The 19,899-nt window shown below is 41.6% G+C and overlaps 2 protein-coding genes across 3 annotated transcripts in view; one reads left to right on the plus strand and one right to left on the minus strand.

The window, feature by feature from the left end:
• The window catches only part of rtn4rl1b (reticulon 4 receptor-like 1b), a 139,605-nt gene extending 122,054 nt beyond the window's left edge, over window positions 1-17,551 (minus strand). The window contains exon 1 of the mRNA XM_069712423.1: window positions 16,643-17,551. Within this exon, the coding sequence (XP_069568524.1) occupies window positions 16,643-16,655 (13 nt within the window). The 5' untranslated portion in view covers window positions 16,656-17,551. The remainder of the gene's footprint in view (window positions 1-16,642) is intronic.
• A 750-nt stretch (window positions 17,552-18,301) lies between these two features.
• The window catches only part of dph1 (diphthamide biosynthesis 1), a 59,791-nt gene continuing 58,193 nt past the window's right edge, over window positions 18,302-19,899 (plus strand). For both annotated transcript variants that reach the window (XR_011311509.1, XM_069712425.1), the window contains exon 1: window positions 18,302-18,382. Coding sequence is in view for 1 of the 2 variants with exons in the window: in XM_069712425.1 (XP_069568526.1) it covers window positions 18,331-18,382 (52 nt within the window). In the remaining variant the exon portion in view is untranslated. The remainder of the gene's footprint in view (window positions 18,383-19,899) is intronic.

Genomic DNA, 19,899 nt, shown 5'->3' on the forward strand with positions numbered 1-19,899 from the left:
ACAATTATCGTGGTGCGATTTTTTTTTTTTTTTTCAATTAGTCATGGCACCTGTACGTTTTCTCAGACAAAACTTTCCTTTTAGCAGAGTTCAATTCTCATAGAATTTTGTCTCAAATTAATCAGTCCATTTGGTTGTTCTACTTCTCCCGTCCCTGGCCCACAACCACATCTCATTATGTTTCACTATACTTATTTTTTTTACCACTGGCAAGAAGGTAGAGATTGAAAAGAATAAAAACGTTTGCCAATTAGTCTAAGCCCTTGTGATTTTGCCACTCTTACTAACAATTCCAATTTACATCAATTATTAATTTTGAGGCCGCACACACAGTCCCTGCCAGAGGGGGAGAGGAAGCGCTGCGGTGAGATCTAATCGTTTGTGTTGACGCCGTCCTATTTCAAATACCGCCACTTAGCGTGTCTGTTGTCATCTTTTTTGTGTCGATAATGGCAGCGTGGTGACATCTATTATATATTTCCTTGTTACAAATTGGACCTCGACGTATTCAACATGAAAGAAAACATGAACGTTCCCTGCATGTGTGTGGACACCCCTCCCCTCCCCCCCGTCTGTCTGCGTGATGTCTGTGTTTACTGAGGGCTGTGAGGAATAATATTTTCCTGACTTCCATTACGTGTTTTGTCCATGCTTATATATCTGGATTCAAAAGAAAACAGTGGCAGCCATCGCATAGTCAGGAAGAGACAGCGGATCAGACAAAAAACAACTCACCTCATTGTTAAATCTTTCACCTTCTTTCAACAAAGCCTTGTTTATTGTTGTGACTGGAGATAAGCTGGAGCTCTGGAGTGTTTACCAGGCGGCAAGGGCTGAGAATGCAGAGCTGCGAGGTCACGGGAGTGGTGCCGAGAGGTCACGGCCTTTATGTTCAGACATACTCTTCAGGGAACACAGCTTTCTTTGCCCAGTGCAAGTCTAAACACAAATGCTAACACACAAGCATACTCGTTGGAAGTGTCTTATTAATCATAAGCCAAAGAAGAGGGAGAGAATACACGGGCCGAGGGAGCAGACCTGGCAGTAAATCATCACCAACCCAGACAGATGTTGCATACTTGTTGTCTCAAGACAGGGGACTCGTTTGCAGGAGACTCATTTGCACAAATAGGGATGGAAGAGGTGTGCGGCTCACTCCAACTCAAAAGTTGTAAATTCTGCAATCGATTCTTAAATTAAAAAAAAATTGGGTGCGAACTTTGAAAGTAATCTGATGAATTAAGGTTCATTTTGGCTAATTGTTAAGATGTGCAAACTTTAAACATGTTAAAGTAAAAGTGTTGGGTCTTGGACGAACAGTGCAAACGGCAACATCAGTCATCCCACGGACAAAAAGTTTCACTGAAAGTTGTGCTTTTACAGTTGAAAAAGATGAACACAACAGTTGTCTGTAGAAACACAACAGAGCTTCATAGTACAACTTGTTTTGTTTCCCACATGCATGATAATATCACATTCTTCAGAAGGACTACGTGGGCTGGGATGAGTAGATGAATAGTGTATGCAGAGAGAAAACTAAAGCCTTTTAGTTCTATAGAAGAGCTGGCACCTGCTAGGTGGGAGGTGGAGAGCTGAAGAGGGCTCATACATACACGGATGTAACAACAACGGTGTGACTCTCCCATAGAGAGAGCGAGACAGTGTGTGACAGTGTGTGACAGTGTGTGCGCATGTGTGTATCGCCACAGCTGCTTCCACCGAGAGCTTTTCCGATCAGCGGGATAATAGTGCCGTCATTGCGTGGTTTCATAAGACGAGGTACTCCGTGCAGAGATGAGAAACTTACCAAATGTATGTATTTTAGGAGACAGTTGCAAACCTGAGCTGTGTGCGTATGCGTGTGCGTGTGCGTGGTGGTGGTGGTGGTAGTGGTGGTGCCTGCTGTGAGATTGGGATGTGGCCACATCTTCTCAGTGCCACATCATTTAGCTGGTTGGCAGAAATGAAATCCTTCTATAAAGTAAAGGGGCCACTGACGGGTTTCTTTTCTCCATATTAACTGATCTTTTTTCTTTTTCTTTTTTTCCTTTTCTTTTTTTTCTTTCTTGGACTAATTATAACTTTTTTTTACCCACCCAGAAACAGATATTACTATTGTAAATAGCACACTTTTAAAGCAATCTTGCTGAAGCACAAGTGCTTTAATAAAAAATTATTTGAACTTGTACTAATATACTTTAATCTAATCTTTTCAGCCACTAGATAAATCCATTAAACTGCTTGGTTTGCTTTTTTTTTTTTTTTCCTCAGGTGTTGCATTTGTTAAGCTCTTTAACATGCTCTCTCTCTAAAGACAGACTTATGGCTTCCTTTCCTGTTAGACAGACAAAGAGTAAAATAAAATCTTCTGATGAGGTTAATCGTATATAATTCAGTTTTTCTAATGTCCAGAACAAAACTATCATATTACATTTTTTACTTCCTCTCACAATATGTGAGAACTTCCACGATGTGTCAATGACTTTGAACAATAGGAGCTCAAGGCGTTCTATTAATTTGATCACTTTTAAAATCTCTAAAAGATCATTCACTCCTTAAAGTTTCACTTGCACAAACTGTTGAGAGACGGAAGGGTCCTCTCCAAGTTTTCTATAATGGAGATCAGAAATTTCCACTGAAAAGTTAAGTGTTGACAGGAAGATATTTGGAGCTGAAACATCTGGTAGGTGCAGATCTGTTGAGAAGATTCTATAAATGGTAAATGTATCTGCTTGTCAGGGCCTCCTTATTTGCAGAGAACTGAAACCCATGCTTGAAAAAGCTCAACCACAACAGATGGTTGTTTGCTCTTGTTTTTGGTTGCTGTGATATCTCCTTTGCGATGACATTACACAGGTGGTGAATGATGGCAACCTGTGACTGGTCAGTAACCAGCGTGTATTATAGCCATCTTTGCCATGTCATGGAGAATTTATGATGCTATAATTGCAAGAGAGAATATGTCTCTCTGTATGTATGGAGAATATGTAAAGACAGTATATCTTCTCTGGAAATGGCCATCAGTGCTCGGGGTCAATGACACTATCTTATGCTGCATTCAAATGGGGTCGTATTTACCGTGTTCATGAGCAGAGTCCATATGAACGTTGCCCGCTTGTGCCATTCACATTGTTGGAACTCCGATTTTTGGTACGCCGTAGTTCACAAGTTGTGACGTGTTTACTGATGTTTACGGAGATGGCGGAGGCTCTATAGGTTTCATTTTGGTTGGTTGTTAAACTAATATCTAATATCGTGTCATTTTAGTCAAGCAGAGTTTTTCTTCCTAACGTAAATAATGCTTCTGAGGGAAATGTTGATATTCCAACAGCCTGATCTTCTCCCTCTATCATCATGTCTTTGCATTTCCTTCATTACGTTACCCGCCTGCTAGTTTGGCTGTTTGTTAACTTCTGTAGCTTCTCGACTCAGTCCATGTTGTCGTTGCTTAGCAGCCATCTTCTCGAAACTTAACCACTTGAATGTCAAGCATACGGAGAATACAGCGTCCCATGTTGTGATCCCCGAGCTCACGAGTTCCATTTAAAGGCTCACAGAAATTTTCCAAGACGTTATTACAGCCTATACCTCTTTCTCCATCCCAATCCTCCCTCCTACTCTATCACTCTCCATTCACGACTCTCAATTTTAGCAATTCTTTGTACTCATGGATGGATTATGAGACAACGGGGCCCCAGGCACAGACATGTAAAAGGCCCCCATCTCTTTACGTAACAGAAAGACTCAAATTGACACAAAACAACTATAAATTACACATCCTGTCTACTTGTGGTTGATTTTCATAGGTTTGGACAACATAGATTTACTGTGTTTTGTGGTCATTTTGTGTGCTGTCATCTTGTCTCTTGAGCCTTGTTTTATGTCTTTTGTAGTTGTTTTGGGCCTCTTACTTGTCATTTTATACCCATTTCTGTGGTTTTATATCTGTTTGTAGTTGCCACTTTAGTTTTTCACATCTCAACAGTTTGTTTTTTTAACGCTGGGTGTCTCTTTATACTCTGTTTGTAGTCGTTTTCCACCTGTTTGGAGTCATTTTCCACCTGTTTGTAGTCATTTTCCACCTGTTTGTATTTATTTTACATCTGTTTGTAGTGGTTGCACACCTCTTTGTAGCCATTTTACACATTTGTAGCCATTTTACATCTGTTTGTGGACATTTTATGTCTTTAGTTGTTTTTGTGTCATTAGTCATTGAACTGACTTTCCAACCTGAGATGTTAACAGTTCTTTTAGATATGGGTTTTGATCTAGGTGCCCTCTGTCACTTTGGGTCCCTGAGTCTGGGCTGGGTAGGCCTGCGAATCACTTTTTCTTTTTTTAGATCCAGTTTAATATCACTGAAATTAAAAAAATCTATGTTATTCTTTGGCATTTTTTTATGGTCTCTCAAAGAGAATGTCTTCCAGTCCCCAGAGAGTGTGAAACGAATATATACAGTATACAATATACATATACATGTAAGCAGAGTCAACAATGCAGCATGCCAAATATTGCCACACAAAACTCGTCCAAACACGCTGTTGGGACAAAATGACAAGGATAAAGTTTCCTATCACAATGGGTTAAATATTAGTGTTGGATTGGTTGACTGACTGATCTGTGGCTACACGAGGGCTTCGTCAGGAAAGTGGCTCCAGAGGATGTTGCGCATTGTGTTACCTAACTCACAGCGACTGTTAACCTCCCCATCCATCAGTGGAGAGAGCAGCCGTGACACAAAAAACCTGCTTCTTCCATTAGAGCCCTGACAGAGCCTAATGCCTGTCCTCGCACTCTCCCCCTCTCTCTCTTTGGCCCTGTTACTCTCAGTTACAATAATGAAGTCTTCTGCCTCCTTCTGCTCCTGCTGTGAAGTGAGCAACTAAACAAGTCTTTAATAATATTTTTTTCTTAACCTTCTCCTCAGTGCCTCTTTGTTTTCCCTTGATGCCTTTATCTTTGAGGGATGAGGGAACGCACATTGGCAATGGTGTGAATTAGCACACAGACACATTGGGATGAAAGACCAGCTCTTATTATGGCCTAAACGCATGAGCACACTTCTGGGAATAGAGATGTGTAAATGAGCTCCACACACTAGCACTGTCTTTTCTGGGCTGTTGTTTTGCTCTTTTGAATAATTGACAAGGCTCTGCTTGTGAAGACAGGGACAAATCTGCTGAGTTAATGTCCCAGCCAGAGGAGTTTTAGTACCAAACACTATCAATTTCCCCACCCCCACCCCTTACATAGAATTGTTACCGCCATGGCAGTTCATAAATCTTATGCAACCCAAGCTCAGCGATATAACAAGTCGGTAGTCCGCCACCATGTCCTGTTTATTGTTTCAGTGGAGAGCTGGCAGCCGATGACATCTGCTGTATTTACTCCTTAGATTACGCTCCATTTCTAAACTACACTTTCACGTCAGGCAGGTCTGTGCGTCGGGGGCTCGGGACGTATTAGTGTGACTGTAGGCTGTCCCCGGCCATCGAGGGAATAAAGAGACTTGTAGTTTTAGTAAGAAGTTGGCGCCGTCAGAGGTGCACACATGGCTTTAGACAGTGATCTTATACTGGGTTGTTGGGGCAGAGCCATGGCAGTGTTCATTGTCAGACTGTGGCATCTCTGTGTTCCCCAGCCTCCCGTGGGAACTGAGCAGTATGTGATTGAGGCCTTGAGTGGGAGCAGCAGCTACTAGACACAGCATGCATGGTAGTGACTATCTATTAGCTTGACAGAATTTTTTTTTTTTTCTTGCTTCTTTTCTCTTTTTTTTTTTAACTGCAGGCAAGGCAGGATGCAGTTTTCTCTTCAAGGTCCCTTGCCAAGCACAGCAGATGGAAACCTCATAAAAACAGCTCTGAGCTTTCCTCTTTTTGCTTACCATTAAAGTCTCAACAAAAAAACTTCTCCTGCACTGCCAAGGGAAGTAAATCTATATCTGATGGTGTTTTCATACAGGCGGCCTTTACTACAGCTTTCGAACACAACTGCTGTGACATGTTCCCTTTTGCTGTTCCAAAATGAAGGTCAGGAACAAGATGTTCTGAGAGCAGTTTGTTTTCCAGCAGTTTCATCTTAAACAGAAAAGCACCTGGATTTTAACCAAAGCAACGTGCAAAGGAAAGCGCTTCATTAGAATTCACAACCGAAATCCTACAGGTTCAAGGTGATTGGAATGTAAAACAAGCTGCTCCCAATTTCATGAGTCCTCACTACTGTTTCTATTCCCCCATTATAAAGCAGAGTTATCCTGGACACACCTCTCACCCCCAAACAAGAAAATAGCACTGCAACATCAGTTAAGGAGGCTAGAGATGCAAAGCAGCACAACAGCAACACATTTTAAACAAATACTGCATGCACAATGTGACACAGTCCACCTCAGCATCCAGCCAGGGCTCTATACTCTTTAACGAATACTGGAATAATTAATACGCTTATCGCTCCCACACAAAACAGCACCTTGCACCTCAATTATGAATTTGATGCCCAGTATTTATGATGCAAGGTCTAATTGGCTTGAATGGTTTTTACAAGTGGGGGCCAACTGAGGCTGAAGAGCAATGTTTGTTGGAGAAGAAAAACAGACAAATGTCAAGGACCAGTCTCATTCACAGCACAAGGAGAGGGTGCGAGAGAGGTCCTCCCTGCACCAGAAATAGATTTCAGTTTGTTGAAGGTGGCTGCAAACACAGGAGGACATTTTTGACTTTTGATTTAGGCAGATATGTAAAACAAATGTAGGGTAAATTGAAACCGGTAATTACAATCCTCTCCTATCCCCATTGTATGAGCCTTAATAAGGTCGAAACATGGTTCTGCTTCTTTGAATGACTGAATTTAAGTCTATTCTGAGACAATTGTCAGGGATTTGCATATAAAAGATGTGATTGTGGAAAAGACCTTGGCCTATATTCTGTAATTATTACGACTCCATCTGTCTCTGTCTGTCCCGCCTTTTTTCATAATAATTATCCATTTCTCTTCTCAACTATCTTTTGGAGTCCATAGTAAATCCTCTTGTCCTCCTCAAGCTATTATATGAGACAACATCTGGTACCAGACTGTATTTCATTGATTTACTCTTGAAATATTTATTACAAGGAAATCATGCTGCTTTTAAGGAGTCATTGAACATACACCAATCCTAAAATGTAGATGAGACTGGGGGAAAGTCCAAGCCAAGTATGTTTCAGAATTAGTCACAATTAGCCTAATTACCTCATAGCTGGGGCAGCACAGTGGTGCAGTGGTTAGCATTGTCACCTCACAGCAAAAAGGTTCTGGGTTCAAATCCAGGCCTGGGCCTTTCTGTGTGGAGTTTGCATGTTCTCCCTGTGCCTGCATGGGTTCTCTCCAGGTACTCCAGCTTCCTCCTACCATCCAAATACATGTGTCTTGGGTGAATTGATGGTTCTACAAATTGCACTTAAGTGTGAATAACAGCATGAATTGTCTTTGCTTCCATCTGTCTTAACATGTTGGCCCTGTGATAGACTGCCAACATGTCCAGGGTTTACCCTGCCTTCACCCAATGTGAGCTGGGATAGGCTCCAGCGCCCCTGTGACCCTGTTCAGGATAAAGCAGATATAGATAATGGATGGATGGACCTCGTAGCTGGTTCAAGTGGCGCTGTGTTTTTAAGTGGTTCTGCACTTGCAATATCACAGAAATAGTGGAGATTCACATCACAGGATGCAATTAATTCTAACAGGTTGTGGAAATTTCCTGCACCCTCACTGTTCCTAAAACTCAGCTTGATCCGTGACAGACGTAAGAGCACAGATGACATTAGCCAGAGCACAGACACGGCAGATATTACAAGAACTAAGCTCAGATGTGACTGTGACAGTAGCCTGTCTCATTAACGCCAGGGATGAGGAGGCAGAGCTGTGGAGCAAGAGGTGAGCGTGAGCCACAGAGCCGGAGACAGGAGCTTTGGAAAATGGAAAGATGATTGTTGTTCCTTTTTCCTCATCTCATTCCCCGCTGACTGTTTTAATTTTGCCTGGCAGCCCAAGCAGAAACTCTTATTTGAAAGCGTCCTTCAACCTGCATACGCTGGAGACTGAAATTAGCCATTGTTTTCACGTCAAAAATCTTGAAATAAATGAGTTCTGACTGTAATATGGATAGAGTATGAGATTAATCTGTGGCATAATAAGCAAGATGAATCAATGCCAGGAGTCAGATCAGTTGAGACTTTATCTCACAAAGGACACTTTGCATGCTACCATGTACCTACCAAATAAATGCTTTGCTGGTGAGCTCTCATGAACCAAATTACAAATCTGTCCCTTTAATTTACTTAGTAATAGATCCAACATGTATGAGTGCAACCCGTCCCTCCCCTCCTCTTACCCTCTGCTGTATCTTGATAATGCCACTCCATCTCTAGGACTTGCTAACTCTCAATGCCAAAAGGGCAGATGCCCAGGTGCTGGTGTAAGTGAATTGCTGTCCTCAGCACACAAAGGCACAGTCGCCTGGGGAGGATGTCTCAGGAAGGGGGGGAGAGCTGTCACAGTAACAGGAGAGCACCTGGGATTACCGTCAAGAGTCTCCTGAACTGTCAAACTCTGCCTCTCCCCCACCTCCCTCCTGTCTCTAAGATCCATAGCTTTCTCATTGACATTGACCTTTAATCTCCAATTAGCCACTTAATCACAAATTAATTATTAATATTAGAAAAACCAACAGGGCTTAGGTTGTTTGTCTCTTTCACCTCATTATCATCCGCTAATGACCACCCTTGCATCACATTTCCACAACAAAGACTGAGAAAATGGCGTCTGCACAAGAATCAGGTGATTTTTTTTTTTTAAAGGGCAAATGGACAGACAGATATTCCCATGCATGCTTTGTAATTTGAACCTGTAATGCGTGGTCTGTGGATTTAGTTGCTCAGATGTCTCTTCAGACTGCATTAATAAGAGAGTCCTCGGCTGCATAAAAGCACCGCATCCACTTCTGAACTCAGAGGCCTCATGACCTAATTCAGTGTGAAATGGTTGACAAGGAAGTATGAAATGGCTCCCAGAAAAAAACAAGTATATGGCAAAAAAAAAAAAAAAAAAAAATGATATGGACACCAGTCAGTGGTGTCTTCTCCATTTCACACACTTGACAAGTTAATTCTTTGTCATCTTCTCTTAGGTGTCATGTGATGAAATAGTGCCAGAGTCTTCCTGAGTATTGGCCACTCTAAATCACTTTTGGATTTTAACAATTTATCTAAAGTCAGATACTTGGAATGCACTGACAGAGCCGGATGTGCAGTGTGAGAGGATAACAAATGTGACTCAGCTATCCAATAATTAGTAATGCTCCTCTCTCAATTACACTAGACTGTGTTTTCTTGGATACATCTACAGACTACCAATAGGTTAGTTTGTGGACATTTTTATTTGCCTCAAGCTTTTACATCACAGCTCAACCCAGTATCATGGCAAAGTGTGAAATAGACACGCTTTGGGCTGTGTAGGCAAGAGTCATATGTTTTGAAAGCGTGACACTTACACGCTGATAAATATCACGTGATGTGGGATCATGTGACCAAGGTCTCACAACAGAGGCAACAAAAGACGTGTTTTCACGATATTAGGAGGCAGGATGGGTGGCTTGGTGTCATTAATCACGGACTGCCACGCGGGATGATAAATCCAGATAGGTGACAAAGGTTTTGTTGAGTTATATTTTGCTTCCTAACCCCAACCATGTGTTTTAGCTCGAAGCTTCATTTTCCTGTAAATCACATGGCTCAGTGCATGCAGTAGTTTATTTTCATCCACTGCCGGAAAACGTGTAACTGTCACGCCTCGACAGCCCAAAGCGTGGCTATTTCATGTTTTGCTGTTGTGGACCAATGTGTCTATTTCACATTTTGCCATGATACCAGGTTGCACAGCTTCTGCAAAACACACGGAAATAAGTGTTTGCCGGAGTATTTCGTTTTCATGCATCCCATTTGATGCTTTGATTGGCCAACTCTGTTCAAACAGAAGTGGAGAAGGTCTTAAAATTCACATTCTTAAACAACTGTCAGACAGGAGTAGAAATGTCACCCCTGCTCAGATTTGCTTTCTATTTTTCAGGCAGCTTAGAAAGATTTAAGGGATCAGTTTGAGGTTTATATTTTTTGCTCCTATCTACATTATCCTCTTCACTTCGCTTCAAACCTTCTCTCCTCCAAACCCTCAGTCATCAGTCCACGCTGCCACTCACCCGCACAGAAACACAAGTCACGCTGAAAAGTAGAACAATGCAGACCTGACAACGAGTGATAGCAAAAGGCTGACTCTCTGAGAGGATTAGCAAGGTGATAATGTGAGTGAGAAAACTATTCTCTTCAAATATAACTCTCTAGGCCTTGACGATGGCTGAAAGTTTGCACACACACAAAAAAAAACAGTGACAGATGGACATATATTGCTCTTGTGCAAATTTGTGTCAGTGTTTCAAATCCCTTGCATTGGGTTCGCTGAGGGCACACTTACTTAGAAGCTGCTGTCCATTGGTGACAAAGAGGCCATTTGTTTTTAAAATATTAACAATTTGCTACAGTCATCAACATAGCACTTTATGTCAATGAGTCACGCTGTGCTTAGGTTAAAATAACATATTCCTGACAGAGAAGAGAAGCCCTTTCATAGTTATTCAGTATTGTGCAGAGAGTGGAGTTGGAGCTGTGACTGAAGAGCTGCTCTGATGCCTCTGACACAGGTCCATGAGATACAGCCTGCATAAGTGAGCAGAGCTGGAAAGTTTAAGAGCCGAGGTCACAGGTGTTTTCCTTGGGCTGCATTTATTATGCTTAACTCAATGATGGCCAACCCTCCAGCCGTGTCTGCCTCCACTGACAACAACATGAGCAAAGTGCGGCTTTAAAGTCAAAGCTTGTAATTGCAGCTGATTTTCCAAATTTGATTACAGCATGTCGTAATCACTACAAGTAATTATCTCAGCATATTGTCAATCACTGTAGTTGGAAGATTAGGGAACAGACTGTGTTGTTTTATTTTGGATGATACGTTTATGACAGGAATGTAGAAAATGTAATTAATTAGCATTCATACGATTGCTGATGTGTGAGCATGTGTGCAACGACACAAAGCTTGCATTATCTGTAGTATTCTTACAATCCTCTTTGTTCTGTTTGAGCTAAATTTATCATATTAAATGAAGTCAGTGCAAATGCATTTCCTAATTAGTCTTATCTTGCAAGCCTGACTCTACAAAAAAACAACTGTACCATATTTGTGTATGTGTGTGTGTTTTTGTGAGACTGTCAGAGTCCTGTTTTAGATTGAGAACTTGGATTTATAGTTCATGAAGGATTATTTTAAAGTCCACGTTGAAGAGTTGAAGTAAGGCATGCAATTCTGGTGCTTAAACTGCTTATCAGCTGTTTTGCATGATTTAACCTTTTAAGTGCAAAATGTGTGTTTTACAAGCCAAAGCAGATCAGTTTCAGAGCATGACATAGGTTGCAGCCATCCATTGTATTTTATGACAGAAGTACAACATGAAGATTTACATGTAGAAATCCATCACATATTGTACATTTAGAAGTATAATTTTTGTTACATGTTATACTGTCATTGTGTGGTAAGAATACTGCAGATTCAATTAGGGACAGTTTTTTTTTCACATTTAAAGAGATGCTTTGAAAGTTTTGAAATATCAAATGTAATTCACTATAATATACTTTAGGATTTTTCCCATCATGAAATGGGAAGTAAATCTATATGATGTATATGTTGCCTATACTCATATGCTTGTGTTCATTTGCCTGAACAGTTGGCAGACTTCAAACTACAGAGTGTACCTCTTTGTTTTTCTTTGGCCCACCTTCACAGAAGTCAGGGTTAAGCCTATCTAATAGCATCGATTTGTGGCGCAACCTCGAAAGGAACAGACTGCGATGCTTTCTGGCTGTTGTAGGATTTATTTGCCTTATTTGCCTTTCCAACAATAAGAGCCTAGCACAGCAATTTTATTTTGCTGTGTTCTTTGATCATCGACAACCAATTAAAAAAATAATGGCACCTTTCCACACAGACACCATTCAAGTGGATGAAATCCTCTTTAAGCGGCATCGAAAATAGTACAAATATAGTTTGTGCATCACAACGCAACAATGACGTAAGAGATCAGAAATAGATGGTTTCATGTTGCTAGTGATTATTTCAAGGATGTTCCCAGTCTGGCTTCCCATGGGAGTAAGAAAATCTATAGCACTATAGCAGCAATAGGAACTGGGCGGAAACCTATAAAACCATTAGAAGACACTGTATGTACAGTGGTGTGAAAAAGTGTTTGCCCCCTTCCTGATTTCCAATTTTTTTGCATGTCTGTCACACTTAAATGTTTCAGATCATCAAACAAATTTAAATATTAGTCAAAGATAACACAAGTAAACACAAAATGCAGTTTTTAAATGAAGGTTTTTATTATTAAGGGAGAAAAAAAATCCAAACCCACATGGCCCTGTGTGAAAAAGTGTTTGCCCCCTCCTGTTAAAAGATAACTTAACTGTGGTTTATCACACCTGAGTTCAATTTCTCTAGCCACACCCAGGCCTGATTACTGCCACACCTGTTCTCAATCAAGAAATCACTTAAATAGGACCTGCCTGACAAAGTGAAGTAGACCAAAAGATCCTCAAAAGATAGACATCATGCCGAGATCCAAAGAAATTCAGGAACAAATGAGAAAGAAAGTAATTGAGATCTATCAGTCTGGAAAAGGTTCTAAAGCCATTTCTAAAGCTTTGGGACTCCAGCGAACCACAGTGAGAGCCATTATCCACAAATGGAGAAAACATGGAACAGTGGTGAACCTTCCCAGGAGCGGCCGGCCGACCAAAATTACCCCAAGAGCGCAGCGACGACTCATCCGAGAGGTCACAAAAGACCCCACGACAACATCCAAAGAACTGCAGGCCTCACTTGCCTCAGTTAAGGTCAGTGTTCATGACTCCACCATAAGAAAGAGACGGGGCAAAAATGGCCCGCATGGCAGAGTTCCAAGACCAAAACCACCGTTGAGCAAAAAGAACATTAAGGTTTGTCTCATTTTTGCCAGAAAACATCTTGATGATCCCCAAGACTTTTGGGAAAATACTCTGTGGACTGACGAGACAAAAGTTGAACTTTTTGGAAGGTGTGTGTCCCATTACATCTGGCGTAAAAATAACACCGCATTTCAGAAAAAGAACATCATACCAACAGTAAAATATGGTGGCGGTAGTGTGATGGTCTGGGGCTGTTTTGTTGCTTCAGGACCTGGAAGACTTGCTGTGATAAATGGAACCATGAATTCTACTGTCTACCAAAAAAATCCTGAAGGAGAACGTCCGGCCATCTGTTCGTGACCTCAAGCTGAAGCCAACTTGGGTTCTGCAGCAGGACAATGATCCAAAACACACCAGCAAGTCCACCTATGAATGGCTGAAGAAAAACAAAATGAAGACTTTGGAGTGGCCTCGTCAAAGTCCTGACCTGAATCCTATTGAGATGCTGTGGCATGACCTTAAAAAGGAGGTTGGTGCTGGAAAACCCTCCAATGTGGCTGAATTACAACAACTCTGCAAAGATGAGTCAGCCATAATTCCTCCACAGCGCTGTAAAAGACTCATTGCAAGTTATCGCAAACACTTGATTGCATTTGTTGCTGCTAAGGGTGGCCCAACCAGTTATTAGGTTTAGGGGGCAAACACTTTTTCACACAGGGCCATGTGGGTTTGGATTTTTTTTTTTCTCCCTTAATAATAAAAACCTTCATTTAAAAACTGCATTTTGTGTTTACTTGTGTTATCTTTGACTAATATTTAAATTTGTTTGATGATCTGAAACATTTAAGTGTGACAGACATGCAAAAAATTAAGAAATCAGGAAGGGGGCAAACACTTTTTCACACCACTGTAATCAGCAGAGCATTCTCATAATGATAGCAGTACAAGGGTGTGTAGGTATGTTCATCTTTGTGTTCACAGGGGACAGGACATGGTGCACACTGACACAAGCATGTGAACTGCATACTTGTCTGCGCTTGTTTGCATAGATTATTTGTTTTTTTGCCAAAGTAAGAAAAGCTTCAGCTGAGCCTGATCCAATAATCTTGAGTAACATATAGCAGCAATTACAGCCCGCCACAGCAGGCTATGTTGAGTGGACATCTTGTCCTTTCCATCTCAGAGCTGTTCTGACAGATCATCCCTTGTGCCCACTCTATGGCTGACTAGTTTTGAGAAAGAGAGAGATCGTGAAAGTAAGACAAAGAGACAGACAAAAGTCAAGACAGATATCGAGCGACATGTACTGCAATGCTTGCATGGCTTCATAAATGTACACATGTACCCGGATGCAGACTCACACACTAACATAGCTGTTCCATAAGCCGCAGAAAAGATATACACCCACACTAGCAGAATCACAAACGCCATTGTGAGTGTTCAAACAAAGATATGAGGACTATGTTTTCTCACCTGCAGATGAGTACACAGCACCATTAATGCTGCGATGTTCAGACATATTTGTGGATTGTATAGACATGACCATACCTCGTCACAGCAATTATCAACATGTTCAAAATCATGGCACAAATATGAAGAGCTCAGCATCTGGAGACTGTGAGACAAAGTGGGAGCCAATTGATCATCATAAAATCTGTGGGCTCACTTCATTAACATGGTAATTTGGCAAATGACCAAAATGTGAAGTCAACCGGAGAGGCGGTGCCAACATGTGTCAGCTAGGTCAGTGTCCCCTGTATGTGTTTTGTAAATGGTAGATCTGTCACAGTAAATGCTGAGCCTGATGCATCAGTCAGCTTCCCAGGAATGTGTTATTTTAGGTGCTAAAAAAAATTCAAATTCACTAGAGAACTTCTGCCGCTGTTCCTGCCAAGGCTGACGCATCTGTGCTTCACTATTGTAGAGTCAGACATGTTGGCTCACTGAGCACTTTTGGCAGACTGGTGAAATCTGTACTTTGAAGTCGTTTGTCTTGAATTAAGTGATTTTCTGTCCGGCGCTGTGCGGTTGGTAAGACAGCGGATTCACATACGAAAACCTTGGACGGAGAAGGGATAACGCACGATCCCAGGATGCCAATCACCTCTGCACCTCTACAGTCTCCATTTAGCGCTAAACAAAAATGAAAATGGAGTGCAAGCTGTGGGAAATCATCTCCTTGAGGATTTGTTGATGATAACACTGTATTATCACTTCAGCATTTACCAGCATTACCCAAAACAGAGACAGACCTATTTGCTCATGCATTAAACTCTAAAGTGCCTCTTCTGGAATACATAGTGACTCGTAGTTCTCCCCCCAAAAACCCCAAACCCAGACATAATACTTCTCAGGAAAGATGAAAATGAGCTGTTCATATCTTGTAAAGCCACATTAGTTATGCGATCTGTCAGGAACAGGTTTAGACATTAAACCTTCCCTCAAAGCTGTTATAGCTATAGGCACTCATTACCATGGTGTGTTTCATCTCGACTGTTGGAACAGCAATAATCGATTTGATGGCAGCAAGAAAAACATGTTGTTTTTCTCTGCCCCTCAGGCAAATAGCAGTAGCAAACCCACTCTAAACAAATGGTTTTTTTCTCTCAAGATGGACGAAATAAATACAATGGTGAAATAAATACAATGGTTTATGGTGACCCCTCACCAAGAATCTATTTTTTTTTTGGTGTTTTTTTTTTTTTTGTGGAAAGTTTTACTATCTCCTGCACAACTTTTGTTGAAACAAAAGAGCAGGTTATGACAAAGTGTAGAGTAAAGTGTAACAAGTGAAAACTAAGGCTCTCCAGAGGTCCTTGAGGGGCCTCAAGGGGGCCACAGCAAAACGGGAAACAGTTTAATTTCACTATTATTTCACTCTCTTAATAATAGTGAAAGACTAGTGCTGTAATCCATTCTCATTAGAGGTTTTATTCTTCCAACTGTTGTCAGACATCCAGTGCAGACAGTTGTGCAGCTGTGTGGCCAATTAAAGCCTAGACTGTCGGGAACAGTTCCTTGGGGCAAAGATCATCAAGTAAAAAGGGTGGTCTAATGTGTAGACCTGGGGGGAGAGGGAGGGGCGCTTGATATTAAAAGTTTGAGGGGCTCTTCCTCTTTTTTATGAGGTGCTAAAGGTCTGGAGTGTTCATATATTGTGTGTCCGGCGGAGAATAACCTTGTGAACTGCGATTTGATACATCACATCTAAATGTACTGACACACAGCAAATAATAAGGCTTCAGCAGAGTGCAGCGCTCGGAGAGATAGCCTTGTGACCCGGGTACAACTCATAAACTGCAGTGCGGCATCAGCTGTATTAATATCACACAGTCGTCCCCACGTATCCTCATACAGATGAATATTTAATTCCCAGAAACCTTCAGTGCGTGTTGTGCAAATTAAAGATGCTCTTCGAATGGCGCATCGTCTGTGGGGCTAATAACACATCTGCGGGGCAGCATGGTGCATTATGAATGTGTCATATTTAAACATCTATTTCGTAACCGTAAGAAGTACAAGCAGTGGAGTCGTGCGCATGGTTCGCCTTGTAGGCTCCATTATACAAATAACACAGGCAAAATCATTCATTTGGGCGGCAAAAGTTGAGAATTACTCACCCCTTTGGAACATTTTGTAGGCCTAGGTGTATTTCGTCTTACGTCCTCGGAGAATCATCTATTCTTATATTCCAGACTTAAAAGTTCTGCGCTTTAGTTTTGAAGTTGATCCGGAGCTTTGGTGGCTCGTCGTGCAAATGTCAGTCGTCACTCCTTTGGATATTCTTGCGATCCACTCTATTGAGTTGCACTGCAGGCTGTCGCGGGATTGATCAATACTGACAAATACACGATAATTCTCCTGGGTTTTTTTTTTTCACAAAGTCTGGCGGACCTCAGTCGGACCTGTGATAAGGTGGTAACCATGAGCAGACACACTCACGAAAATCATCCACTCGATCCGAAATGATGATAACTCCAGTGGGTAGGATGTGCACAAACGCACAGTAGTCCGACACAACCCCTGACGGCCAACTCCTTCAGGACCCAAATGACCGTACAGGCTGGAAATCAGTTCACGGGGCAAGTCGACGGTGAACACGGGTAGACTCCGAAAAAGCACAGATATTTAAATTCAAGTGGCCACTCTCAAATTCTTCTCCCGGTGCCTCAGAGCCGTTCAAATCGCATCACATTCGTTAAAATCTCTAATTAACATAAGTTATTTGGATTCACATTCCGCCTCTGATGTCGGATTATAAACGCAGACTCCTCAAATCCTCCTTAATAATGTAGACTTTGATGCCGTCGGTCTTCTTAAAAATCCCCTCCTTTTCAGCTCTCTTCTCCACTCGTAATTGTTACATTTCTGTGATCTCGTCTGTGAATATCTGTCTGCTTTCCACCTATATAGATCAGACCTCGCTGATGCACTCAAGGAGGGAGAGAGTGTGTGAGCCGATCAGCCCCTCCGCCGGGCAGCATACCGCTCCATCCCTTTTACAGCCTCTGTCCCTGCCTGCGCCAGCCCGAGACGCGCTGCTCCCTGACACCAGAGGTCTTCATAATCAACATGATATGACACAAGCGGAGAAACAATAACTTGAACCAGCGGATAACACGTCAGGGGGGGGGGGGGGGGGGGGGATTGGAGCTTTGTCGAGGTCCCCATTCAGGCAGCTTTCAAAGAAACTGACTTGCTGAAGAAAATAGCCTTGATAAATTTTTTTTTTTTTTTTAATCTCTTATCTTGCAAGCATAATGGACCAATGGATCAGATAAACTGACTCTGTCTCTCTCGCTCTGAATCACGCACACACACTTAAACGGAGTATATTCATATTCTTTTTAATTCATTTTTATCTTCAATATGAAGTTAAAACTCCATAAAACTGTCACATGCAATTCATTAGCCTATAAATGACCGTGTGTGATTGACTTTTTATGTTTTTATTTCTATTTTCTATTTATTCAATATTTTTGTTCCTTTTATTTTTGTTTTTTGTTTTAGTTTAATTTTACATGTTGTAAATGTCTGATTTATTCTTATTTCTATGTCTATTTTCAATTTTTTTTTATTTAATTTGATTTGATTGTCAGCGCGGGAAGTGGATCCTTCCCTTTAACCTGCAGAAGATTTTCGCCATAAACCGCTCAGGTTCACCGGGATGGTTTGGTCGCGCTGTCCCGTTCAGTGACATCGATTCTATCGGTGCTCCGCTTCTCCTCGCTGTTCTCTTCACTCGATTGGTTCCGCCTTTCTGCTCCTCACGTGTCTCATGTTTGGGAGAAGAAGAAAAAAAAACAACATGGCAGCGCCCTCGAGTGAAGCGCAGATTGTTCCTGCCAAAAAGCCAACAGGTAAATATTAACACGAAATAACGACACGAATAAATGTGCAACTTATATTAGTACTTCACAGATGCGCGGCCCTGCGTCGACGAGGTGCAGTTACACCGACTTGTTTTCAGCCCGACGACACAGCCGTCTGAAAATGATGCAAACAGGAAACTTTAAGTGATGTCGTTTTAGTGCTTATGGTGTTAGTGGCAAAATGTTTTCTTTTCACATATGATGACGTAAGGACATACGGCACTTTATTGTCATTGTAAAAACTACAACGAAATGGAACAATGAACAAAGGTAAAATATATATATATATATAAACAACGAAGGTAAAACAAGACATCACCATGGCATGAACAATAGACATATAAATATATAAAGCATAAAACACAGGCATCAGCGGCTTTAAAGTGCCAAAGTCGTTTGTATTGCCTATTATTAGTCCTCAGCTGCAGCTCTGGGGAAAAAGCTGTTTCTCAGCCTGTTGGTCTGGGTTTTGATTGTTCTGTATCTTGTTTTTTCCTGATGGCAGAGGAACAAAGACAGAAAGACGTGGGTGTGTAATGTCTCAGCAGATGTTGCTGGCTCTCTTCTGTAGGCGGCCAGCAAACATAGTGTGAAGGTCAGCATTTAGCTGGTATCCAATCAGTGTTCATAGTTTATGAGTTCGATGCTGAGTGCCATGCAGATTAGTTCTACATTTAAGGGTTTATGGAAATCGTATGTTTCATTAATACCGATAGCACGTGGGACCAAACCAACGAGGTGGGGCAAAAAATATGTTTGTGTGGGACACAAAAGGCTATGCAGGTTGGAGATTAGTCCTACAGCGTAGTGAATTTTTGAATGTAACTTTCCCAACTCTAGCACTAAGTAAATACAGTTATCATAAAAGGAAGCTAAAGTCCTCTTGGTCTTATGAGGTGCTCGCTTACTATCAGACCCAGCTCATCTCTTTGAATGCTCCTTCTTCCTTTTCTGTCTGGAAAACTTCTTCCAGTAGGAACGCTCCCACAGATCGGCAAATCTCTTTTCGAGCCGCACATTTCTTGTGAGACTCGCATGTACCGTCTCTTCCCAACGTGAATTTGAGACATAACCCTAGCAACAAAAAAAACAACTCTTGAGAACCATCTTCCACCAGTTTTACCTGGTTTGAAGTAGTTCCCCAGTCTTTGTTGTAGCGTCGTTTCCTTAATCATCATCCGCTGAAATCTGCATAGCTTGTGACTGTCTGGTGACTCGCAATGTTCCCTGTCGGTGTGTGGCGTAGGCAGCAAAGACGGTGACAGACTCACCTGAATGTGACCCACGTATGCACTGACATCAAAAAAAAAACCCACATCCTTAAAAGATTGCAGCTTTCCTCGCCTTCTTCACATACTGTGGATAAAAACTAGAGTCAATCACGACATTGTCTAAATGTGTGGTAGGCAAGATGAGGGATGCCTGGTCATAATCACCATCCCAGTCATCATATATTTTGTTTTAGAACAACAGCAGATTTGTGTCCTTGCAGGGAGAATGAAGTG

This window comes from Brachyistius frenatus, unplaced genomic scaffold, assembly GCF_029030835.1.
Source record: "Brachyistius frenatus isolate BFR_SWC_R1_liver_20210118 unplaced genomic scaffold, ASM2903083v1 Contig_109, whole genome shotgun sequence".
Classification (NCBI taxonomy): domain Eukaryota; kingdom Metazoa; phylum Chordata; class Actinopteri; family Embiotocidae; genus Brachyistius; species Brachyistius frenatus.